At 44.8% G+C, this 27,215-nt stretch overlaps 1 protein-coding gene across 8 annotated transcripts in view; it reads right to left on the bottom strand.

Moving 5' to 3' along the window:
* The window catches only part of SRGAP2 (SLIT-ROBO Rho GTPase activating protein 2), a 223,293-nt gene that overhangs the window by 119,062 nt on the left and 77,016 nt on the right, over positions 1 to 27,215 (bottom strand). For all 8 annotated transcript variants that reach the window (XM_036077188.2, XM_036077190.2, XM_036077189.2 and 5 more), the window contains exon 3: positions 17,726 to 17,918. In XM_036077188.2, the coding sequence (XP_035933081.1) occupies positions 17,726 to 17,918 (193 nt within the window). The remainder of the gene's footprint in view (positions 1 to 17,725; positions 17,919 to 27,215) is intronic.

Genomic DNA, 27,215 nt, shown 5'->3' with positions numbered 1-27,215 from the left:
AAAGAAATAAATGGGGACAGCAGAACTGCCCCACCTAACTCACAAGGCTATTGTGAAGATCAAGTCAAACAAGGTGATGCCCATAAAAAAAGTTCATAAACACTGAAGTGCTCTACATCTACACATCAGTATTGTCATCATTTGTTATTATTGTTATAACTATTATTATCACTTGACAGTCCATGCAATGGGTTCACACCCACAAAACAAAGTGGCTAGAGTCATGTCTGAAAAGACAAACAGGTCTCAAAATTCCCAGGCCTTACTACCCAAGTTTGCAATGAACTTGGCTTTATCAATTTTATACTTCATCGGTGCACTAAAGAGGAATATATTTTGTTGTTATTAACTTATCAGCTGGGTTCTCTGGAAACTTCCCAACTCGGTGACTCTCCTATGCCCAACCTAGAAGAGAATTTAGAAGAAAGACTTGTTCAAGTGCAGAGAGAAAGCCAGAGGGTACAAAAAGTAGCACCATGGAACGTCAGATCTAGAAGAGACTTTCTAGGTGGTCTAGAGTCTAGACCTAACATCATTTTCTAAATGAGGAAACTGAGGCTCAGGTGGTAGAGCAGGGCAAGAACCTAGGTCTCCTGAGTAGCCATCATTTTCTCATTTCACAGTGGTTGTTGCTCTATTTCAACTAAAAAGCCCTTAGCATCTGTAGGGCCCTGGTGCTGAAAGAGTTAATGGACAATGCTCAGCTGCCCGAGCCCCGGAGCACAGAGCTATTCCAAGACAACACATAACCGGAATACCAAGGGTCCGTGAACCCAGAGGGAACAAAACTGCTGGTGCTTAACGGCGCCGGAAAGCATGTTGACACACTGCATGTGGTTACACATGAAAGGCAAGTGACTAGGAAAAGCAGTTTTGAATCCCACCCCATTCTAATTTGGGACTGGCTCTGGGCACCTACTGAAGCCCTGGGCCACACCCCAGCCGCTCTGTAAAATGACCCTGGAGTTCCTTCCCTCTCTGCTCTGTGGCCTCAGTTAACTCCTTCTCTGCTTCCAGCAGAGCCAAAGCACTTATTAGAACCGGAGGACTATCAAGGGAAATCAAGATCCAAGAGAGAAAAATCCATGGGGAGATTCTCGGTGTGGATTCAGATGATAGCCACTAATATCTGCGATCTCCAAGGGAGTGTGTGGCCTGAAGCCTTGAGCAGCCAGGCCCCTAAGTCTGAGGGTAGCTTAGAAGTGTGAGTCTCCAGGACCCCCACATCACTGTGCATCAGAGTCACCTGTGGTGCTTTTTTAAAATATGGATTCTGGTGCTCCTCTGCCAGAGATTCTGCTTCCCTAGGGGTACAGTGATGCTCAGGAATCTGCATTTTATTTTTTTTATTTTTTGAACGTTTTATTTATTTAAGTAATCTCTACACCCAATGTGGGGCTTGAACTCACAACCCTAAGATCAAGAGTTGCACCCTCCTCTGACGGAGCCAGCCAGGTACCCCAGGAATCTGCATTTTAAATACACATCCCAGGTAATATCATGCACACCAAAATTTTAAGAACCAATGCTCTTAAAGCAATGTTTTTCAAACCGGGATACAACCTATTAGTAGGGTTAATAAATCAATTTACCAGGTTACCACCCAGAATTCCACAAAAAATGAAAGCAAAAACAGTGGGACATAGCAACACAGAACAAAGTAGAAAATATCAGAGTACAACACAGAGAGCAAAGACCTACAGGGATTGTTTTACAAAAATGCTGTTCTCAGTTATTTAAAAATACACCGTGAAATGTCTATACATGTGTGTATTCCAGCTTGTACTACAAAATATTTTTATAAGATCTTTTTTAGGGGTGATTACATATCCCAGATCCTTTTTGAGAAACTAAGAATTCTCTTCCAAGTATTCTCCAAAGAAAGGAGCGAAGGAGGGAGGGAGGGAGGGAAGTGTTATGTACATACACACCGTAACATATGAATCATGGGTCCCTGAACTTTGAGAAGCTCAAGCCCTGACGACTTCTCTTGAGGATACTCCTGACAGCAGCTTAGTACTCTGGTCAGAGTGGGCACCTGACAATTACTGGACTGCGCCAACAACTTTCTCCTGAAGCTCTGTAAATGACTACTAGTATCTGCCTAATGCACGTGTAAGATAACTGGCCCACCATGTTGATTCTCTTTCTCTCAGATTCAGGGCGAACAGAAATGTTGAAGTTCAACAGTGTTCCTCAGAACATTGGGAGAAAGCTGTTAGCAAATGGGAAGAATGAGGAGAGCAGTACTGAGCACAACATCAGGGTTTCCCAAGGAACATGCTCCCTGTCTATAGCAGTGCAAGGGTAGGCTGTGGGACTGGCGCCTTTCTGCACCCCTACCGATAACGTCAGCAGAAGAACATAAACTTTATTCCCAAGTTAGTGACTTCTTTGACCAGTAAATGCACACATATTTATAAACACAGAGACCCCAGCTTCATCTTCTCTCTATGGCCAAAAGGACAGAAATTCCTCAGCCCTTGATAGGAGATTCAAAAAAGGCACAGACAATGAGAAAAAGAGCAACAACCCAGCTTGATCCTCAACGTGGTCTCCTCCCAATGGCTAAACCTACCTGCAAAAGAGAGAGGGAAATTGGGGGCAAAGGTTTTAGAAACCAGCCCCTGTCCAATAAGGCACATATAACGTGGAGAGGGGTCAGGAGAGATGGAGAAGTCGGGCAGGGAGGACTATTAAGAAGACAGAGAATCAAACCTCAAAACTATTCTAAAATTTTCTGATGCTTTTCAGTAACTTGTTTTCATGTGGTGGAAACTGGCACAACATCTAGGATGCTTTGGGTCCATCTGTTTTTGAACTTAAGCTGAAGGCAAGATTCAGAACAGCTGGATTCAGCAGCACTGACCATGTTATATGTGTCTGGAGGAAAGAGAGAAATAGAATAAGTGTGTGGGAGATGGAGGAAGAGTTACATGGGGCAAAGGAAGGGGAATATGGAACCCATCCCCAGGCAGAGAGGAGACAATGGCCAGGTCAACATTGGTGCAAAACAACTTTTAGAGAGGCCAGAGCATCTGAGCACAGAAAGCCGAGGAGAAGAAACAGTGGGGGCGTCAGAACAGGGAGCCAGCAAACAGGCCAGCAACAGGGCCAAAAATTCTGTAAGTCTGGCTATCAGTGAGCAGTATCCTGCAGCTTCACCTCCGAAGGACCAGATCCAGATCGTCCAAGGTACAACATCAAGCATATTACATGAGTTGCTGGTAATCAGCCTAGAACTGAGATGAGAGGGGGACTCTTGATTCCCTAAATGCAAGAGAGGTGTTCATGGAGAACAGCAGGGAGAACATGAGAGAAAGTGGCGAGGGTCATAACCCATCCAGTGGCTTTCCCACAGTCACGGTGGGCCCAGCAATGAGGGGAAAATGGCCTGAAGATGGTCCTCAGTGTCCACCCTGTGTCTGGCCTATGGCCCCAGCACTGACTTCTGATAATGCCCTAAGTACATCTATGGATAAGCAGGTCTCTCACTTCTCCCAAGGCTGCTCAAACTCGACTCAAGAGAAAAGATTTGTCGGTGAGAAATGTCCATCAAGACCTCATTCTGAAGGGGAAAAAATACAATACAAACAGAAATAAATAAACCAAATGGTATTTCAAACCAGTAATATAACCACACTGAAGGTCTGGAGGTTGGAAGAGAAGGAACTGACAGCCAACTTTTTGAACCCTGTGTTTTGGTCCTTAAGGCTGGAAACAAACAAACAGACAGACAATACCCTCTAAACCTATATTAAAGTCTAGTTAGTAGTCATCTTCTTCAGAGGCATGGGTTAGCCGTTCTGAAACTATCTTATGTATATCCTAGGACTGAGCAATTAAATACATATATGACAGATAATGGGTGCCAGATTTCTCACTGTTCAGAGAACAGGGTTATAGATGTGGAAAAGGGAGAAAACAGAATAAAACATGTGGTGATGGACTGGAACTGAAGATATTGATGTGCCTTGTAGGCTTTACTAGAGATAAGCATATAGATAGACAGAGAAGTATGTGGGTATACGCATGCATGCACACACACCTGTTTACTGCCTCTGTCTGCTGACAGGGACTATAAACAGTGGTAGTCTAGTAACAAAGAGCACACCTAGTATCCGTGGTTTCTAAATACCATTCAACATTAACAGGATCCAGGGCTCTCGGAAGAAAGGGCTTCTAAAGTGAAGCAAGGAAAGTACAAGATGAGGCTAGAACAACTTTTTGTGCCAGAAAGTTGAATGGTGGGGACGTGTCAAAAGGACACAGGAACCAGCTTGAAGGGACTCCACTAGCCAAGCCTGGAATGAACATCAAAATAAATAAAGGTAGAAGGATTATAACCTATTAGGGGCAACTGGGTGGCTCAGTCGGATAAGTGTTTGCCTTCGGCTCAGGTCATGATCCTGGAGTCCCTGGATGGAGCCCAGTGTCGGGCTCCCTGCTCAGCGGGGAGTCTGCTTCTGCCTCCCCTCCCCAGCCCCTGCTCCTGCTCTCTCACTCACTCTCTCAAATAAATAAATAAACTCCTTAAAAAAGGGGGGGGAGGGGCGCCTGGGTGGCTCAGTCGTTAAGCGCCTGCCTTTGGCTCAGGTCATGATCCCGGGGTCCTGGGATCGAGCCCCGCATCGGGTTCCCTGCTCGGCAGGAAGCCTGCTTCTCCCTCTCCCACTCCCCCTGCTTGTGTTCCCTCTCTCACTGTGTCTCTCTCTGTCAAATAAATAAATAAAAATCTTTAAAAAAAAAAAGGGGGGGGATTATAATCTGTTGAATAAAAGCAGAATCCATGAGTCCAAATTGATATACACAAATAACTAGACAAATACCTGGGGGAGATGGAGAAGTTCTTCCTTACAGCAGAATCCCGACAGATAAATGTAGAAAAAAATGATGGAGACTAGGAAAATTACCATTTGGTAACCATCATCATAATAACTGATTCAAGCGAGAATCATCACCACATGTTACAACTGATAGGTGGAAGTTTTGAAGAACAATATGATATTTACATGGTCTCAAAGCATCTCTCCAAAATCATGCATTAATTACAAAGCATAAACTAGAATAACTTTATGGTAGAGAAATCTGGCAGACACCACCCTAAGCAAATGATCGAAGTTAACATCACCAATAGTGGGAAATCATCAGCCAGTGACTCCTGATATAATGCGCTGAGAATATAACATCACTCCAATGGTATTCCCGTCCAAAGCACATGACCTAAATGTAATCATAAAGAAATACCGGACATTATCAGAGACACCAAATTAGGAGACATTCTACAAAATAACTGAGCTGAATGCTCCCCACATGGACTACAATGAAAGAACTGGAAACCATTCCACATCAAAGGAAACTAAAGAGTCAAGGCAACTGAATGAAATGCATAATCCCGGCCTTTCTTTGGCCAAAAAGAAAATTTGGGGAACAAATGATAAATCTAAATGTCTGTGGATTATATAATATTATTCTGTCAATATTTATACCCTGATTTTGATCACTGTACTGGTCATTATGTCATAGAACAACCTTATTTTAAGTGAATACACATTGGAGTATGTGGAGGTAGAGGGGCATCATGTCTGCAAATTATGCTCAAGTGTTTCAGAAAAAAAATATGTATGTGCGTGAGTTGTGTATGGAGAGAAAAAGAAGTAGAAAGCAAATGTAGTAATATGTTAACACTTTCGGACAAACTGGATAAATGACAGAAATTCTCCGACCATTCTTGCAACTTTTCTGTAAGTCTAAAATGATACCAAAAGCAATGTTTAAAGATCCCATTCTGGAGAAAAGTGAAAAGAAATCCTTTCTCCCATCTCTCCTTTGGCACTAAATATATGCTACTTTGTGCTATCTTTTTTTCATATAAACCTCCTGTCTTCCACATGACACAGTGAGCCTCCTGAGGGCAGAAGCTGGGTTCTATACCACTCTGTGACCCCGGCACCTGCCACAACCCGTCAGTCATTACTGATTATGAAGATGAAGCCAAGTGTTTATGACCAAATCACATATAATATGGGTGACTTAAAGGGTCACTCAACAATTCTGGCTCCTCAACCTTGAACTCTTCACCTTCTCAGAACACACATGTGCACAAACGTGCACACACACACACACGCACAACCTTAAAATATTTCACATTAAATGAGAACCTCCATGAGAACAGTGGCTTATTCTTCTGTGTGTATTTAATTCCTAGCATAGCCCTTGGTGTAGACTAAGTGCTGAATAAACGTATAAATTGCTGAAATATGCAGGTGAACCTCACGTAACAGGATTGGTGTTCACCAAAACTTTCTATGTTAATGAACAAAAGGGCCAGGAGTGCATTTGTTTTCCAGAAGAAAGAAAAGCACAAGGATGTTCTTAAGCCCCCAAAATAATAAGTGAGCTTATCAAAGATTTTCAAGCCAATATTTCTGACTAGAGTGGCTTGAAAACTGGCCCAGACCTGATAAATTGCTTTTTTCGTTTGATTAAAGGTGCGAACTTTTCTAAAGTCTTCTCTAATTTGGAAACAAGAAAGCCTACTAAAGATGTATTATAGGGGTACCTGGCTGGCTCAGCCAGTGGAGGGTGCAACTTTTGATCTCGGGGTCGTGAGTTCAAGCCCCCCACATAGAGCTTACTTAAGAGAGAAAGAAAAGAAAGAAAGAAAGGAAAGAAAGAAAAAGAAAGAAAGAAGAAAAGAAAGAAAGAAAGAAAGAAAGAAAGAAAGAAAGAAAGAAAGAAAGAGAAAGAAAGAAAGAAAGAAAGAGAAAGAAAGAAAGAAAGAAAGAAAGAAAGAAAGAAAGAAAGAAAGAAAGAAAAAGAAAGAAAGAAAGAAACGATGCATTATGTATCTTTTTTCCATGTGGTTTCCCTAAACTAGGCTGTAAAGTAGGTGTTCTAAGCACTTACCATCTAGCCAGAAACTCAGCATGTGTGTTTCAGGGCTGGGAGTGGGGTGGGGAGAAAAGACGCCTAACTGAACTCTCTACAAGGAACATTATCTTCATTTACTTCCAGTGAATAACGTAACAGAGACCTGGCAAACCCAACGCTGAAAATGTACACGAATAAGGTTAGCAGCCAAGACAAAGCCCCTAACAATACCATGTAATCCGTACGTTATAAGAACCCGAATGGCTTCAGGAGGTGCTAATGGAAAAGTCTCTGTGGCACGCCCACCTGAATGTCGGTGTGCGTGTGTACGTGGGACTCTGTGGCTGGGAAGGGCACACGTTTCCACCCACGACCAGATAAAACAGAAGCAAGGAGGTGGCGGACCAATCGAGCCCATGTATAAGAAGAGGGGCCGGGAGGAGGGCAGAAAGTCAATACACCTAGGAAGCTGGATCCTTCTTTACTAGGCCTGCCGGCCTGGCTTCCCTGGTTCTCTGTCAGAGTCCACTAAGGAGCGTGGGCTCTGTCTTGCAAAGGAACTGTCTCGGGCATCATTTCCACCTGTATGCCATAGAATCAAATCCATCCGACTTGCTCCTTTTGCTAAATCCTCGAGATGCTGCGTATAAATTCAAAGAATTTCAAGCACCAACAGAAACCCCCACCCCTACCCCCAGAACACAGTAGTTCTGAACATCTGTTGTTTACAAGGGTGCAGGCTGAGAGCTGCCAGACTTGTTCCACAACCTCTCCTTCAACACAGAGGCTGCTAGGGAGGGATGTCTGAACTTCATGCAAGGATGCCCTGTCTCGACTGCTTAAGTAGAAATCAGCAAACACAGCTCAGCATCCTACCGTTGAAGATAATCCTACTTTGTTCGATTCATTTTCTAATCCTGGTTCTTTAACCAGCTGTACCCAAAATATGTTAAGAAGCAGAGCTGTGCTCATTGATCTTCCCTGAGTCAAAAACCCGAGGGGGCAATGATCCAGTGATTGGTGGCGATGTAAAAGGACAGGAGGTAGCAGAAACGATGATCCTTTTTCAACTCTGAAAACTCCAAACCCTCCTTTTTTCTCATTCTCCCTAAATCCTTCATTAACACTGAGCTCTTCCCATATGACTCTGTGTCTCTTCCCAGCATGATACTTCAGCACAGCGAAGGAATTAGATATTAAAGTCTTTACTTCAATTAACTTGGGACCAAATCTAATTGAGAACATAACTGCTATCTTTTACCTTTCCCTGCCTAAGCCAAGCATGAGTCCCTCCCGAGTAATCCACCTTCCCTCCCTTCCCGGTGACTATTAGAACCTGCCGTAGACGGGGTCCTATTTTTAGATTCATGTGCCCATGCGCATATGTGTTCTTATTATTCTCTGTCAGCCTGTCTGATGTTCCCCATTTCAATTATGAAAAGTCCTTACGGCAGAGTCTGTCTTTTCTTCTTATCTTGTAAACCCTCCCACTTAACGCAGTCAGCTCCCAATAAAGATGACATGCCTTTTGCCTTTAAAAGGGACCGGGATCAAAGTCAATTCATTTAATTGGCTGTGAATTCCTGAAAATTAAAGATCCTTCGAACCAGACACACATTGCTTCCTGTGTCTACCACGGAATTATTATGGGACTTACGAGAGCCAAGAAAACAAATACTGAAAGTTCCCTGCACCCCAGCACTGTTGTTAAGGGACATGATCAGCGGTGTCTGGCTCCAGCAAGCTGAAAGCCTGAGGTGTGTCCTGCTAGCATTCCAATGGCAGAGCCTGGGAGACACAGGAAGCCCTCGGGAGTCTCTAGCATCTTCCCAACTGCTCATTAAAGCATGTTTTGCTCCCAACTGCCCTCTATCATTCCCTACCCTGAAAGGATGATACAAAGCCATGTATGCAAAAGTGTAGGAGCTTCTGTTTGGCCTCATGAGATAACCCAGTAAACCACAATCTGTTATGCTCACGACTGAGGCTTGTACTGCGCTGGTCGGCTGGTACAGAGAGCAGCCACGGCACGAGCTGACCAGGACTGGCACGTTTTCATCCACCCGGCTTGCAATCGGGACCTCAGCACATACCTTTATGGAAACCCAACGATTTGCCAATTAGACATCAGAGGGGAGATAAATTTCCTCCTCTTGATGATTATGAGCCTGGATATAAAAGGAACATGCCAGGGTTAACTACCTGGTTCAACGTAGCTCATGACACCTTGTGAACATGACAGCTTATAAGACAAAACGTGCAATTGCTTGAGTTTTTATAGGAACTGGACGTACAATTATGTAGAGTCACGTAACTGCATAGTTCCTGCCCAATGCAGCCATATCATAAAAATCAGGAGGGAGGATGAGTTCTGTCATTCCCAAGGACCCACACACAGGAGTCTCTGAGGAAAAGGGAGACAGACAGGATACTACCTAGGGCCAGGCTTAAGAATGCTTCACTCTGCACAGGGACTACACAGTGAATCTCATCCACCAAGGTTTTACCTGGGATAACTATGTTCAGTCCCATCTCCTGAGGACAAGAGCAGCCATTGCTATTTACATGTGCTAAGTGCTGTCCCAAGGGCTCTACCTTAATTCCCTTACTCAGCAGAACAACTCCATGAGGCAGGCACTGTTATTACCCTGAATTTACAGACAAGGAAACTGAGGCAACCAAGAACCTTCATCTAGAATCATCCAGCTGGTAAGTGGGAAATCCAGGATTGCAAACCCAGGAAATGTGGTTCCAGAACCAGGGATCTTGACCTCCATGTTACCCTCCTTCTGTGGTCATGATAATTACATGAGTTACCATTTTTTTGAGCATCTAGTAAGTTATAGGCACTAGGCTAGTGCTTCACATATATTATATCTAATCCTCAAACAACTCTTCAAGGTGAATATTACTCTCTACATTTCATAGATGAGTGAACTGAAGCTAAAAGTGGTTAAGTGACTTGCTCAAGGTCACAGGGCTATAAGTGGAAGAGACAGGATTCAGACCCAAATGTGTCTGGATTAAGCTCTCAACTTTAAAAATAAACAAATAAAAAATAATAAAGCTCTTAGCTTTTACTACTAAGTCATAACGCCTCCCAAAGAGCTTTCAAATGAATTCTTTCTCTGTTCCAAAGACTATCCAGCACCCTGTCTTGCTGACCTCCACCCTGCCCCCCCAAATTGCCTTCTTGTGTCTCTTCTATCCTGCTTTGTCCATGTGTGAGGAGACTTCCCAAGTCTTCCGAAAAGGATCCAACCACCACCTAAGTTCTGTACGGACTAGGCCAGCAAGACATTCACCAGGGGACCTTGTGTTGGTTTCTAAATAAAGGCGGCCTGAGCCATGGCAAAGGGAAGCTCAATACCAGATGCTACATCTGGGCAAAATCTTCCCCGAGGGAACAAACAGCTCCCAAATATGTCCTGGTCCCAGGAAGTGAGGGGTTGTCCCTTCTGGCAGCTTCATGCTTCCTCCTCCCTCCCTCCTCAGAGTCAGCCAGTACTCGAGGAGGAACTTTCTGGTCCACCACCCTTTTCTGATTTGCAATCACAGCTATAACAATCTCCATGGCCAACTGACTCTGCTTTTCAACCCAATGCTATTCTGTGAGGCTGATGAACAACTCTGAAGTTAACTCCAGAGGAAAAATGCATCGACGGGAGGTGACGTAACTGCAGAAATACTGTGCACAAATACTGGGCCCAAGGCCAAGAACATGGACTCTACAAGAATTTCTCTCTAATTAATTGTGTACCTAACCTCCCACTGAAAGGCATATTGCAGGTTGAATGTCTACCAGATTCCTGAGATACCTGGGTCCTGCTCCCTCACCTCCCTTCCCATGGTTGCACAACTCATGATCAGCCAAATAAGCGGGTTTACTTTCCAAGTGTATCTCTTTAATGTCCTGCTAATTTCATGTTAGTGAGAATAGGATACTGTCTTGCTCCTATCCCCAACCTAGCTCAATGCCTTGTCCTCAAAATGTGTACTGAATGAATGTACAAATAAATATATCTTTTAAATCACTTTTCATTCTCTGCAATCTGAGTACCACCGACAATACAAAGGATGTTTCCCCCCTTTTCCTCCTAAACCCTTAATGTTGGAAATCAGACCATCACCTCTCTATGAACATGCCCAAGTATCTACCCACACAACCCAGACTTCAGCCCTGAACACAGCCCAGATCTTTAGCCCTGAACACAGCCATTCATTTTCTGTCAATGTCTGCAAGTTTCAGCTTCAATATCCTTCCACTATCTTAAACTTAACATCCGAAAACCAAATTTCTCACGTTGTAGCCCTTCAAAAACAACTCTTCCTAACTTTGGTATTTCTATTAAAGGCACCATTAATCTACCAGTCACCCAAGTCCAAAAGAAACTTCACAACCCTCTTTTTTTTGTGCCTCCAAGCTCACTTGAAACCTGAATCCCATCTGTCAGCAATTCCTGTAGCTTCTTCCTGCACCAGGTGTTCTCCATCTGTCTCTAGACTATACTCCAGGAGTGTAGGGGGGCAGTATCCGTCTTGCCTGGCATGTGTCTGTCACATGGGATACATACTTGTTAAATGGTCCGAAGGATCAATTTCTGTTCTTTTCATTCCTACCATCCCACCCTAATTTAGATCCTTATTATCTACTGTGGCAACGGGTTTCACTGTCTCAAGTTTCCAGTCCTTTAGCAATTCACCACCATTAAGGTTAAGGTTAAGCTTCTGTAAGAAGAGCTCATATCTCAGCTTGGACACTAGCTGTTCAAACCTTCAGTGGTTTCCAGTGTCTATTGCATAGCGCCAAATCTTCATCGAAAGTCAAGACCCTCTACTATACGGTCCTATCTACTGTTGTCCAATTCCTCTGTACACAATTGTTAACCAGTCCACTTGCTGCACCCCGAAAAGCACTTTGTACTTTCCTCCCGCTGTGCCCCTCCCTGCCTACAACATTCTCTCCCTCCCTCTTTCCCTCTCCATCCATCAAAATCCTGTCCATTTTCTTCAATGTCTGGTTCAAATGCCATTTCCTTTCTGGAAGTTTCCTGACCATACCAACTGTGCCGCATCCCTTCTGTTAGCACATACTTGGTCCTTACCACATGTTGCCTTATACTGAAGATGTGTTACTGTATTCGGGGACAAGTTATCCCTGACCGGACTATAAACTCATCTGGGAAATGAACCACTACTTCTACTTCTTTGGATCTCCCCCCTCTAAGAGTCTAGAACAATACCTTAAAAATATTCAACAAATATTTGTTGTTGAGGAAAAGGAAAAGCTGGAAGAAAGAAAAGATGTTGGCTGTGGGTTTTAAAGTAGCATAAGGTCTCTGGAAAGAACACAGCAGGATAGCAGCAATGTAGGAGTATTCCTCTAAAGATCCGACAGGAAAAAAAAAATAAAAGAAAGAACTGAGCTATTAAAAGTAGGAGATCAAAACCAAGTGAGCTATGACTGAAAGGTAATTTACAGCAAGTCTATATAAGAAGAAAAAAAAACCACAGCCAACGCATTATCAATTAGAGTCCTGCTGGGCAATATTAACACAGATTCCACTTAAAAGAGACAATCAAAGGCTCAGCAACAAACAGGAATACATTTATACTCTTCAAGGAGCCAAAGAAAATGCAAGAACATCTTCCCTAGGAAGACTTCCTACCCTCACATAGTATTTTATCTCTGCTCTTAATCAAACCAGGCGGATAGAATTTCAGACATGAGCAGGGTTCACCCACAATTCAAAGGGATGGCGGAAGCCATGTTCCCTATCTTAAACAAAGCAGAATATGGTAGAATCAAATCAACGCTAGGTAGCTGTATCTGCAGCATGTCTCGCTCTTTCTGTGGGGGAAGGGGAAGAGAAGGAGTGTGATGGGACCGCAGGGTCAGACTTTGCAAAGGAGTGAGAGCTGTGAGGGCTTTAATGAGGGTGTTTGCACAGAGCACAGTGCGGGAGAGGACAAAAGGTGAGCAGGAGCAAAGCAGAAGAGGAAGCAAAGCCCAAGAGTGACAGGCTAATGGCTTCCAGGGTAAGAAGTTGTCCAAAGGAAGAAGAAAAAAGCAGCTCAGCAATGTTTGTCCCTAAATGCAGTCACTTAAAACTGTAACCGAATACCCAACCGACCCGAGTGTGAGAGGCTGAAATCGAGCCAGGCTGAGAAACTGGCCTGGAAAAGGGCGGGGTGGGTCCATGTAGACGGACTTCGGCCCTGGCCACCCTACCCCAGGCCGACTTGAAGAGTTTCCACGGCCCTGGGCGCGTCTGTCCAGGGCTGCCTCGGCAGCTGCTCTCCTGGCAGCACAGGGAGACAAATCCATGGCATGGCTGGGCCAACAGCTGCTACAGCTCCGGGGGAGGTGACGAGTGCCCGCTGAGACGCTCTGGGCAGAGAATGAACTATTCTAGGGATCAGTCCGAGAGTCAGCAAAATCGAGGCTACACTCCACCGGCGGAATGAAAATACAGTACAACTGCCACTCCAGAGACCCAGGAAACCCACAGCCCTTCTTCGGTCCCAGCTTCTCTCACTCGGAGTGCTTCTTGCCCTCACGTTTCTATTTCCGAGGGCATGACTTCGGGTCAAGCCCATGTTAACCTTAGGCTCACTGCCATACCTTCTTAACAGGCCTCCGGCTTCCCCGTCTCTCTCCTCCGATTGATCTGTGGTGTTGCCATAGTTACCTTCCCAAAGCAGGGCCATAATTAGGTTCCTTGCTCAAAAACTATCAATGGCTCCCCACGCTTACAGAATAAACCCTGTCGCCTGGCACTCCCGGACCACTATGATCAGGCCCCTACCAACTTTTCCAGGCTTATTTCACGATTGCATTTATTATTCCTGTTCTTCAGCAAAACAGATGAGTTACCCACCAGCCTTGTTTTTTCAACTGTTCCTTCTACCTAATATGCTTCCTTCCTCCATCTTTCTATCTTCCTTCTATAACTTCTGCGTTGTCTCAATTGAATTCAGCTCATAGGACCAGCACCTAGCACTTGCACTTGTATTTTCCCATTTCCCAACCACTGAACTTCACCTTTGTGAAGCCCCGCCCAGTCTGCAACCTGAAGAGATGTCTATTCTCTATGCACTGTAGCACTTTGTATGGATGGGTGGACATGGTCTTTCATAGACGATATGGCAAGGCTGCAAATAGTCCCCCCACTATGTTTCCTCTTCTCCTATATGAACAGAAACTGTACCTTCTGGTCTCCCCACACAAGAACCCAGAGGACTCACTACCATGCTATCACATCAAACCTGAACTCCTCGGCCTGCCTGCCCAAGAGCCATTATTTGGGGTCTACCCCCCTTATCTAACCTTATTTTCCACTGCTTTTGAAACGATCTGTATTCTCATGATATTTTGCTCAGACCTCCACTGAAGGTTTCACGTTACATTGTTCCCACGTCTCTCTTCCCTGTTAGCCAGGATTCCAGAGTGTACCTTAGCCCCCAGAGGAATCAGCACAGAGCACAGCACCCAGTAGGTACTTAAAACGGGTTTGGTGGGTAAGCAGACTGTCACTGAGGATAAGATCAGACAGGAAGCTATTAAAGCAAACTAGCCATCAAGTGACAGCAAAAGGAGTGAAGTCCCCCTCTTACACGCTCTTAGAGCTCCTTGTACTTCTGTTCCACAACACTTAGCTCAACTCATCTAATTGTGTGATCTGTTTAACGTCCGTGTCCTCATCCTGTGTAAGTACCCTGCGCCAGAGGCAGCGCTTGATCCTGGCTATAGCCCAAGGCACCATGTCTGGCCTGAAGGAGTTCAAGGAATGTGCCCTGGACATTTGTTGAAGGAATGGAAAAGAAACGTCCTTTTAACGAAGCTGGGCCCCTCCCTCGTCCCTGTACCCCCTCAGCAGCCAACACTCCTGCTTCCCTCTTGCCGGCACGCACTGTCCTCTGCTACACAAACCTACCTTCAAAGCCTCGCCTACCTTTAAAGTCCCACTTGCTTCATGAAAACTCTCCTGACTGTTCCAGATCCTTTATCTATCTCTGATGATTTATCTCTGACCTCCCATCACATCTATATTCTACACAAAACCAATGATTTCTTAATGAGATCATTATTGCTTTGCTCTCTAGTTGCTTCTGGTATTAAAAATCTCTTCTCCCCAGCCAGATATGGCCCCCTGTAGAGACACACGATTAACTTCCCTTGTATCATCCAATGCCTGTACAATACAGAGTACACAGATGGCTCTTAATAAATACTCACTGGTTGTTTGGGGGAAGATGAAGCCAGGTACCAGCTTTATGAGAAGGGAAATCAATTCTTCCAAAACACCCTATTCCTTGTATGTGATCTTCATCAGAGCAATTCAGCTGACTTAGAGATGAGCACATCTGTACTTTAATTTATAGTAAGTATGTCTTTAAGCTGAAAATATGATAGTACTAAAAATCAAATGCTATTTTAAACTTAGGAGCAGCTTACCAACAGAATAAATCCAACTTTGAGTCATTTTTCTAAGGCAAATGATTTCTCTCCCAAATCTTCATTTATCATATACTAAAATAACATTTTATTCTCTCAGGATTGCTTATTATAAAGAGAATAGGATTTGGGAAAGATAAGGAGCTCTGAGGACAAAACATCTGGAGGAAATTCTCATTCTGGCTCATACTGAGAGTGTCATCTATTCTCCTCAAACTTAGCCTCCATATTCACTGCTCAAAGCTGTTTGTAAAGGATAATTTGTGTCCCAAATTATTAGAGTGATAAACAAAAATAGAAAATGGGGGAAAACAAGATATACTTGGCATCAGTTCCTACATTCATTCATTCATTTACTCATCCAATAATGTTTAGTGAGCATCTATTATATGCCACATATTAGACTAGGCACTGTGGGAGGCTGTAAAATGAATCAGAAAAGTTTACACTGTCCACTAAGGGAAGAAAATGAAAGGCAGACAGTACTGAATGCCCTAATAAAAGAACAAATAAAATACTGTAAGAATTCAGAAAAGAGAGAACATTCTTTCCTCTGGGAGAATCAAGAAATTTTCTTGGAACATGATGCATCTGAGATGGGCCTCAAAACATAGGTATGTCTTTGACATGCAGAGATATGAAGAATGGGAACCTAAGTTCAAATAACAGGATGGGCAAAGGCCCATTGGAGTTAATCTTCTATTTGGCTAAGGTACAGTAGAGCGAAGTAAAAAACAACAAAACAGGAAATAAGGTTAGAAAATTAGTCACGGCCAAATGTAGAGGGGCTTGAAGAACAAGCCAAGGCATGTATACCTTTGTGAATAGAGCAGAACTTCTCAAACTTTAAAGTGCATACCAATCACCTGAGTCTCTTGTCAGGGTGGATCTGGGGATGAGACCGGAGATTCTGCATTTCCAACATCCTAAGTGGTGCCAATATTGGGAGACCACACCTTGAGCATCAAGAACACAGACAGTGGGAAGCCATTGCACAGAGAACCCACCTGATCTCCAATGTGTTCCAGGAAGGCTATATCTGGTAAGAGTGGATCGGGCAGACTGGAATGGGGAGAAGCCATTTCTGGACCCCAACACTGGTTGTTAGTTAGAATCATCTGGAAAGCTTTTACACCATACTGTTACCCAGGCCCCACTCCCAGAGATTCTGACTTAATTGCTCTGGAATGGGGCCCAGATTTCAGCATTTTAAAAAAGTTCTCCAGAGAATTCTAATGTGAAGCCAGAGTTGAGAACCTCTGCTGTGGATGATACAGTGAGTAATGTGACCATTCACACAAGGATGATGATCTAAACTAGGGCAATGGCAGTGAGGACAGACTGAAAGGGCCACTTGCATAAAATGCTACACAAGGAACAGACCGTGTGAGCAGTGAGTCAGATGTATGGTGACAGCATCATTCATTTCTTCCAGTTAAAGACAGTTTGGTCAATTGGTTAAGAACACAGACTCTGGAGGGCGCCTGGGTGGCTCAGTCGTTAAGCGTCTGCCTTCGGCTCAGGTTATGGTCCCAGGGTCCTGGGATCAAGCCCCGCATCGGGCTCCCTGCTCCATGGGAAGCCTGCTTCTCCCTCTCCCATTCCCCCTGCTTGTGTTCCCTCTCTCGCTATGTCTCTGTCAAGTAAATAAAATCTTTAAAAAAAAAAAAAAAGAACACAGACTCTGGAGCCACACTGCCTGGGTTTGATTCCCAGCTCTGCTATTGATTTACTAGAGGTGTGTGTGTGTGTGTGTGTGTGTGTGTGAGAGAGAGAGAGAGATCTTAGGTAATTTCCTTAACTTTTTTTTTTTTTTTTAAGATTTTATTTATTTATTTGACAGAGAGACACACAGTGAGAGAGGGAACACAAGCAAGGGGAATGGGAGAGGGAGAAGCAGGCTCCTGGCTGAGCAGGGAGCCTGATGTGGGGCTCGATCCCAGGACCCTGTGATCATGACCTGAGCTGAAGGCAGACGCTTAACGACTGAGCCACCCAGGCGCCCCCAATTTCCTTAACTTCTTTAGGATGCAGTTTCCTCATCTGTAAATTGAGGATACAACAATGACCAACATACAAACTTGTGGAGATTAAATGAGTTCTCATATATGTAAAACCCTTAGAACCATGTTTAGCACACAGGAAGTGCTCTGAAAGTGTTTGCTGTTATTATTAGCACGGTCCACCATCTCTTGGGACCCCTCCAGGATCCTGACCTGCATATAGGACCCATCTGGAAAAGGAGAAGTCCTTGAGGGCTCTCAACCCTCAGCCAATTTGAAGTCCCCGGGGCACTTTTCATGAATGCGCACAGATCTAGGTAGCACACCCCGCCTCACCCCCCTCCCCAGCCCCATTCCCAAGGTCCCTGCAAGAAACAGCCAGAGTCCCTACTTGAACTGCTGGTCCTTGGTGCTGCGCGTCTTGGCCAGGAAGCGCTCGGCCAGCTTCTCCAGGTTGCGGGAGTAGTCCATCTCGATCTCCGCCTTCTTCCGGAAGAAGTCCTGCAGGTCCTGCAGCAGCTGCACCCGGAGCTCACACTGCTGGTCCAGGCATTTCATCTGCTCTGTGAGCTGGGCACGGATTTCTGCAAAAGAAACAAAGTCAGACCGTCAGATGGAGGTCCCTAAAAACAAAACGGAACAAAACAAAAACATACGTACCCACATTTACCCCTTCCACTTAGTCAGGAACTTAAAGCCTTTAATTTAAAAAAAAAAAAAGGCTCAAGCTTAAAATGGCCATATGATATGAGGCATCTCCAAAAATTCCACCAACTCTTTTGGGCCTACTAAGAAACTGGAACCAAGAATCTGCTGGATCATTTCCAAACCCGGGGGAAAGAGCACCTATGTTATTATGCCTTTCCTTATGTGTGCTCCAAATTCATTCCCAAATCACAGAGTCATAACGATGCTCTCTGTCTATGCTATGTAATGCATGGGGGTTGGGGGTGGTAGGGAGATCTAGACGTTTCATCTGAGCTGTGGATAAGTCAGGGGCAAATCCAGGATCAGAGCTATGATGTTGAAAGTTTTGCCGACCACTCTTATGAAGCAATGACGATGGGCAAATGGTGCATTTAGCTTTGCCTTGAAGTAGCTAGGCGTCCATAATCTACCCTTATCTTCATTTTTGCCTCTGTTTTCACCCATATCAGAATGTAGCACAAGTATCTGGTCCTTTATGGGTGATCTCGAGGGATCTGTAAGTACAGTTCTCACCCTCTTCGTCCCCATGCCTCCCCCTTGCCAACCATCAATGCCAATCAGGCCTACAGTAACCTCACCTGAACTGAAACTGAGCCCCGGAGGATTGTTTCAAGCAGACAGAAGGCTGAGCAGAAAAGCCGCCTACCTCATCACTCATCAAAGCTCCCTTGTTCTGTGTTTTTTGGGAGTCTGATTACAAGGGTGTTGGGGGAAGATGTGCTGAGGGCAATGTCAGGCATCTAGCTCTTGCCAGAGATTTCTGGGCCTCTTAAAGGCAACAGCCCTTGTCAAGACTATTCCTAGAGGCATCTATCCCCCTTCCACCTATTGGTAGATAGAAGTAGAAGTCGGCAGTAGTAGCCACTGGGTGGGCGGACTGTGGGTGGAGAGCGCATTCAGTGATATTACTTACAACTTGCCCATTAAGGAAGAATCAGGGCATCTTAGGGCAAAAAGGCTCTCCAGTCAGTCCCAGATTTGCAAGAGGATGTGGGTGGGTAATGGGGCTGTCCGCCCCCTCGGAGTCACCTATAACTCACGTAAGACTTTGCCTCAATAATCTCACTAACCAGGAGAGCAGAAGGGAACACGGCAGAATGCATTATGCCCACCCTCCAGCAAAAAAAGAGGGGTCTGGGCAAATTCCCATGATCAGAGGTAGGCTACTCCAGGGTTGCCCTGGCCAAGGAATTAGCACTTCCTAGGTAGCCTCTGAAATATGTGAACTAATCTAAGAAGCCCCCAAGCACATATGTACCCACATTTACCTCATTTACCCCTTCCACTTAGTCAGGAACTTAAAGCCAACACAGACCCGCACCCTGACTTTCCCAGGTGCCTCAAGTGGGTAATACAAAGTGCACCCCACTCTCAGGCATCCCCTGAGGGACCCTGAGGGAAAGGGTTACTGAACACCCTTCATGGGGCTTTATATGCATCATCTCATCTCATCTCCACAGCTAGTCCATCAGCTATCCCCAATTATCCTGATGGCACAGGTAAGAAAAATGAAATAAGACCTGTTAAGTCATTTACCAAAGGGTCATACAACTAGGTGCAAGTGAGGCTGAAGCTAGATGAAGGTTAGTCTAACTTGCCAAAGAGGTTGACTGTTGGCCAGGGAAACAAGAGAAACAGAACACAAGTCTGGAGTCTCTGAAAGTATTTCTGGGTAAATTACAGTTTCTATGGCTCCCACCCATGGAACATCCCCTTCTCCACCTTCTAGCTGAGAAGTGATTCTGAATCAAGTTTGGACTAGCCCACTGACTCGATAACTAGCCCATGTTTCAACTAGCTCACAACTGGGCTGGGTCCCTTCCCTGCTTCCTCAATCTACTCTACTCTACAGGGCAGCTTTGGAGGAAGTGTTTTTTCTTGTCCCAGGAGCACACCCTGAGGTCTGCCAGTATGCCCAGAGAGCAGAGAAAGTGAAAAAGCAATGATACCCCTACCTGATCCAGGAAAAGAAGAGTCTCTGCTAATAGATACCACCTGCTACTGTGGTTGATTTGTCATCCCCTCCACTGAGCATCTCCCCTCCCTGGCAACCTGCCTGGAAGGAGAAGCCTCCCTGGCTTCTATCCTCAGGGCATCCACGCAGACATGTAAGGGAGACTCCAACCACCCCCATCTCTAGGCTTGCAGCTCCAAGACAGAATGGCTGTTCTGTCCGGCACAAAATGTGCTGCTTCAGACTTTTGCTGTTGCTGCTGCAAAGACAAACAATGGTCCCCAAGAAGGCAGCTGTGCCAGCCCCAGTCCTCTGTCCATGCACAGAAGGGGCAGGAAACAATAGGCCACTGAACTCCAGCTCTCATGGGCCATGTGCCCAGGCTGGAGGCCCTTCTGCACCCTGGCCTACCAATAAACTACAGGGGCAGAAAGAAGAAAGGGGCAATTTATAAAAACATGAAGGAATTCCTCACAATTCCATCGTATGCACATGCACGCGGGTGTACACCCAGACACACTCACCCCACCCACGCTGTGCTTCACCATATCAACTCAAGAAGGCTTTAGAGATCCAGTTTGCAGTTGGATGAGTATCCCTGGGAACTGGAGAGGAGGGGGTCCTTGGAGGTTCGGTCCCTAGAGCTACACAGGAAGAAGTCAAGCTCTCATTTTCTAGAAGCGGCTGTACCTCAGGGGTGCAAATGAATGCCATGGCCATCCACAAAGCCAAAGTACAAAGGTCACCATGACCTTTGAGTGATACATGCCAAAATGACCTCCCCTGGGCACCTACCACAGCCCATTAATTCACCAAATCTTTACTGAGCTCCTACTGTATGGCAGAGCCTGAACTAGGTGATGGTGGGGATGAACAAAACAGGTCCATGCCCTGCCCTAATGAAGCCTGGCTTGACAAAAACAGAGACAGGAAAAGAAAGCAAAGGCAGTCTTATTGCTCTTGCTTTGAATACTCTTTATTATAACATAGCCACGAGAGTAAGTCCCAACCCAAAGACCAACGACTAAAAAAATCATCCGTGGCGGACAAAAGAAACCAAATAACAAGCCTAAGAAAAATTCAACATCCCCTGGCTCTTTTTTCTATTACTTTTTTTTTTTTTTAATGACATTTCTGTAGCTTCCTTTGCAAAAAGAACCAAAGTTTTAGAACTAGTTTTCTGAAAATCAGAATTGACCTTTGGTTGATACTTCATTCAAAGACTCAAGTCAAAATTTAATCCCACTGCTGTGGAATTAGATAGTGGTGATAGTTGCACAACCTGTGCACATACTGAAAAACAACCCCACTGAATTCGTGTACTTTTAAAAGGGTGAATTTTGTGGTATGTGAATTACATCTCATTTAAAAAATTTAACACCACCAAAAATCATGTTCTTTTGAGCACCATCCGGCCAGCTAAGGGGAAAATGGCCCAACAAACTGGCACCAAAAAGAGGAAGGAATTCTTGGTTTCCATTTCTCCATTTGCATGGGCTGAATCTCAGTTCTGCATTGAATATTCTTAAAGCATGTACCAGAAGCTGGCCCTCTGGATGGCAAGCTTGGCCATGACATTGAACTCCACTGGCAGATCATCGTTCCATCATTTCCGAAGGGTGTCAGATCAAAACCAGCAAGGAACACTTGTGTGCATGAGTTCAAATATAGGATCGGCAGACATATCCATCAAAGCTTCCCTCGGGAAGTGCTGACGCCTTGTCCAGGCTTGGCCACAGCTGAGATCCTAACTACACCTGTCCTGGGAGTTATTAGAAGGAGGCTCATTTCCATTTTGGAAAGACGGCGAAGGATCACAAGAAGGATGAAATTAGAAGAAAAACTAGCCCTGATAGGATACTGATTATTTAACAAAAACAGGGCCCTGCCACACTTACAATCATGTAGACTCTAAATTATATAACATCTCCCAAGACAGGCAACACAGTCTTCTGAAAACTGTCCTCACTTCAGAGGACACCCAGGGAATGCACAAGTCAGCAGAGTATAGGAGGATTTTGTTCATTCTGTTGCTTTCAATCCAGAGATATTAGTCCCTTTCTTCCCTTCTTTCAAAATTCCTTCTTCAGGAATTTTCTGATTAAGGCTCCCTCCTATAAGTCCCACATTTCTGAGGAGAAAATGAGAGTGGGAGGGCAGGCCTCAGAAAAATGTAATCCTACAGGAGAGTAACACAGGCACACCCTTCCCTTCTCTTTGATGATCTAGCACCTAAGGGATAGGAGCTGCGACTCCCACAGGTTCTGTTCAGAACACAGGGCATGAGATCAGCCCATGTTCCCCACTGGAACTGGGACTGACTGCCAGTCTTTTTCCACAAAATCTGCCTCACCTGCTTTTAGCCCTTTCACAAACACATGATGTCACCTCAGCCACCTCAGGAATATTAATTCCTAGTACCTTGCCAGCAAGTGTTATATAAGAAGACAACTGAAGCTTTCATCAGGCTCGGTACTCCGTATCTCTTACCAAGACCTCTTATCTCAAGGGTAATCAGCCCCTATCAAAACTGTTCCCCAGGAAACAAAATGCTGGGATGCCCTGCCAAGTCCTGCTCTTCACCCTACTGGTTTGCTTTTCTACAAATTCAGTAATGGGTGGGCCCTTAAAAATCCTTGTTGGAAGGATGACAGAACCAAAGCCCAGAGAAGGGAAAGGAATTGCCGGAGATCACATAGCTATTTGGCTGCGGAGGTAGGACTGAAACCCAGGTCACTGGGTTCCCAAGCCAATGTCCTTTCTTACTTATTCTTATCAGAAAAATTTATTTGTGTACCTGGCAGGTGCTCTGAGAATAGAAAGACAGCAGTCCTCCCTCAAAATTAGCTCAGTAGTAGGGAAGAAACCAGTGAAAAAACCTATACCAAACAAGGTGAAATAATAGCAGAAATAAACGAGGTATGCACATAGTGATACGAGAGGAGAGGAAAAGGAGACACATATCAGCTTCAATCCATCTGCTATACCCCTTCTTTCAATGACTGATACTATCACTTACATCTGAGTAGTCACTGTTCCAAGAAAAGGTCATTGTCAAGCTACTTTTGGTAAAGTAGAAAACAGCAAATATTCTTCCTTGAAGAGTGACCGATGGCCTTTTTCATCGTTACTTTACCCCATTAAATACAACATAGAACTAGACATGAGTCAATCCAAACAACAAACCAACAATAGCTACTAAGCTTCCAGAATATGTAGATGTGATAGATACTTATCGTTTCTCCTTCTCTGCATCTATATCCTCCCTGACTCTTAGTCCATGTGCTTTTGGTAAAGCTGATTCCACCTCTGCCCTCTCCAAAGATGGTGGATTTACCTGCAGGCCAAGACCTGAAGACAATGCGAATCTGAGACTGCTGCCGCCATCTTGCCACCATGACTGGAAAGCCTGTTTGAGAATGGAGCTGACCCGGAGAAAACAGAGCTGAGAGATGGGAAAAGGAAACTCGAGCCCTTGAATCGAGTCATGGCCAGATGCCATGGCCAGCCCTCTCCCTGGCCCTTTTGGCCTCATAAGCCAACTCATTCACTTTTTTGCTTAAAATAGTTTGCATTGGATTTTTGGTTCCTTAGAAACAAAGGAGTCTTCGTGAATAAAGTGAAGGATTCTGAAGTGCTCAGAAGCATGAAGATCCCTACACTCAAGGAACTTACAATCTAATTGTGAATATAGGATCAAAATATACATTTCTCGAAAATTATGTATTAATAGACTACATAAATTATGCTAGATATTTATTTAATAGATATTTGTGCTAGATATCTGTATTACATAAATGTTTATGTTATTGTACATTATACGGTGTGTACTGCATACTGTACACTTGAATTTTTTTTTTTTTAAAGATTTTATTTATTTGACAGAGAGATACACCGCAAGAGAGGGAACGCAAGCAGGGGGAGTGGCAGAGGGAGAAGCAGGCTTCCCGTGGAGCAAGGAGCCCGATGGGGGGCTCGATCCCAGGACCCTGGGATCATGACCTGAGCTGAAGGCAGACGCTTACCGACTGAGCCACCCAGGCGCCCCTGTACACTTGAATTTAAGAATAAATACTACTAGCAAAAGTTTTGAGGACTCTGAAAGTGTAGCGAGGACTAACATGACTAAAGCAAGGCTTCTTGATGAAAACTAAACTCCACGAGAGGAAGAATTTGTCTCTTCAGTTCACCAACATACTCCTGGGACCCAGAACAATATCTGGCAGGCCTTCAAATTCGTGGAGGGAAGAAAGGAGGGGAGAGAAAGAGGGAGAGAAGAAGGGAGGATATAGAAGACTGAACTAGTATTCCTAGGATGGGTAGAATTTCAGTAAATGGAAGGGTGAGGAGATCATATTCCAGAGGAAGATAAGATGTAAGCCAAGAAATGGGGATGTTCGAACATGGCCTCTCTGTGAGGTAGTGAGGAGGATGGATGAGCTAGAACAAAGGGTACCCTGAGGCCTGGTCAGAGATAAGGGTGCATAGGGAGGAGCAGCTCCAAAAGCTAACAGAGGAGTTTGGATTTCATGCAGCCAGAAATGGAGCTGGTAAAAGTGTGTGTCATGATGAAAACAGAGTTGAAGGAAGATCAGAGGAGGTCTGCTGGATAGATTCCTAGGCCTTCTAAATTAAGAGATGGAGTGAGCATTAATGAGCAATCCAGGCTGAACGGTACAGAAGTCACCATGAGCAGGAGAATTCCATGAGTGGAAAATCCCTGCCCATACCAATTCTAACCATTAGTAATAATACACGCTTTAGAGCCAGTGGTCCTGAAGCCAGTGATTCTAAACTATCCCTCCCTAGGCAATGGTGAGCAAAGAGGACAGGTCAGAGAGATCTTTGGGTTTAAAGGTAAGGCAGTTATCTTGGCAGGAAGAAGGCAGGAGTGAAGTTCTGGTCTCCCTGGCTTTCCTTTTGACTACGGTTCTTTCTGTTGTACTTTTAAGTTTGGCCATCTTCATAACTGTCTGCCCTGAGCAGTGGATTATCCCAAAGTTACAAAAGAAAGGACCTCTCCTCCCCTTGCATTAACTTCACACTACCTAAAAACAACGCATACAGCTCTGGAGACCAAGACAAACCAGGGAAGGAAGAGAAGAAAAAATGGTCCTAGGAGTTTCCAAAGGACACTCAGTCATCCATTAACTTTCAAGCCCCCAAGTGAACACAGAAAGCAACCTCGTAAAGCCTATGGGGAGGAGGGTGTAAAGGGGAATGTCTCAATGAACTTGAATCATCACGATTGCTCTGGCAAGCCGCCTTGGGTCTTTCAAGTGACTCAATAGAAAGTCAAAGACAAAAGGTTCCCAAATGAACAAGCTGCCACATCAAATGCCAAAGGAGTAATTTTAGCTCCTAGGCCTTGCCTTAGATGTTTCAGAAACAAAATTCCTCAAGTCCAAAGTCTAGAATTAACGTGTATTACAAACTAAAGATTTGCAATGAGATGACCAACAGCTAGCTCCTCTGGGAAATGTCACCTGATGGCCCTGATTCGTTGCTGGAGGCAAACTGGAAGTCGGTTCCCAAGGACCACAGTAATCAACCAACAAATCCAGCAAATATTTATCTTGCACTGTCTCTGTGCAAAGGTCTGAGTAATGAATCACTGGACCACACAAGAAAATATAACGTACTATCTTACTCTCAAGGAGTTTACAATCCAATTGGGGAAAAAAGGGAGGGGACTAAATGCAAAAGTATTCAACAGTATAAGCCTGTGCGTGCTAAGCGCCAAAATAATGTTTGAGATGCTCAGAGAGGAGGAGATCAGTATAAACCAGTGTGGACCTGGGTTAGTCTTAGGGCCTTGAGCTGGGGAGGATTTACGGAGACAGAAAGGTACCAGAGGAAGGAGGGCTGCGGCTACTACAGCAAAGGTGAGGAGGCAGAATTGGGCAGATCTGGCTCAGGAGGCTTTGAGCAGCACTTCTTAGTCAGAAGTGTATGGGGTGGGGGGGGGTGAGGGCAGGGAGGGGAGTAGAAAAGCAAGATGCATATCAGATACAAACACAGTTCAAAAAGGCTCCGTAAACTGGGAAAAAGGCTCCGTAAACTGGGAAAAAAGCAAGGTAAGGGTCTTAAAAAGCAAAAGGACAGCACAAGCAGAGTCAAAACCCAAGCAACCTCCTACCAATCAACACCTCAAAAGAACAAATGTCAATTTAAACATGTCCACTACAGTAATGGACAACGGTCAACTGTATGCTGTTCCAGCTCTAGCACAGTCGGTCGAACTGAGAACAAACCAGATGAATATTAAAATCCAGATCCTAAATTCCTAGAGAGCTGGCTCTGGAAGGTTTATTTCATTCTGTGCAGGATCCAGCTTGGCATGCAGTATCGGCACGTTATTCCAGGTGTAGTTCAACAAGCATGGACCACGTACCTACTTGTTGCTGGAAAGAGGAACAAAGATGATTACAAAGGACCCAGACATTCACTTGGCCTTTGAAGTGCCTGTGGAACTTCCTGTTGGAAAAGGCAGTTTTATTTTCCAGTCTGGAGCTCCCAGGAGAGGTCAAGTCTGGAAACAGACATTTAGGAGCCAGCAGCAGGTAGACAGAAGTATGAAGTTAACTAGAAAAGTGAACACAGTTGCCCATAGAAAGCATGCAGAATGAATGAGGAGTAAGCCTGGGCCTGGGGACCCCCATTTAGGTGGAAAGCAAAGGAAGAGGAGATGGGGAAAATAGACTGAGAGTGAAAGAGAGATCTACAAGTGTCAGTAACTGCAAAGCACTTAAATAGAGCAGGGCAGAGTTTGTTCACTTCGGCAGTTAGGAGTCACTCGTTATCAAGGTCCCACTACGTCAGACCCAGTTTATATGTCACCCAAGATGAACACAACTGCTGGAACCGCTCATGCTGCTCCAGCTACCGTGGCTGTACCTTGGCCTTCAAGCCCGACAGCGCCCGGCCCTGCACCCATGCAGCATGCCTCTCACGTCCCGCCCCAGGGTCTCCTTGTTGCCACTGAGGCCTGAGGTTGGGAAGGACTTCCTCAGCCACCAGCCACGCGACCAAGAAGCATAGGAGAGGTGAAATCCAGGAAGTCAACCCTCAACCAATAGATGGGAGTGGGCAAATGGAATCTTCTCTCTCCTTTCCCCAGGGAACTGCTCAGAGATGCAGCAGCTTCACCTAGTTTCTCTGAAGATGTCCCACGAGACAAACCATCAGCCTCTCATGAAGCTGTCGCCAGTTTTACAAG

This window comes from Halichoerus grypus, chromosome 7 (genome assembly GCF_964656455.1).
Source record: "Halichoerus grypus chromosome 7, mHalGry1.hap1.1, whole genome shotgun sequence".
Taxonomy (NCBI): domain Eukaryota; kingdom Metazoa; phylum Chordata; class Mammalia; order Carnivora; family Phocidae; genus Halichoerus; species Halichoerus grypus.
The sequence above is the reverse complement of the archived record's forward strand: the minus strand, read 5'-3'. Positions and strand labels throughout refer to the sequence as shown.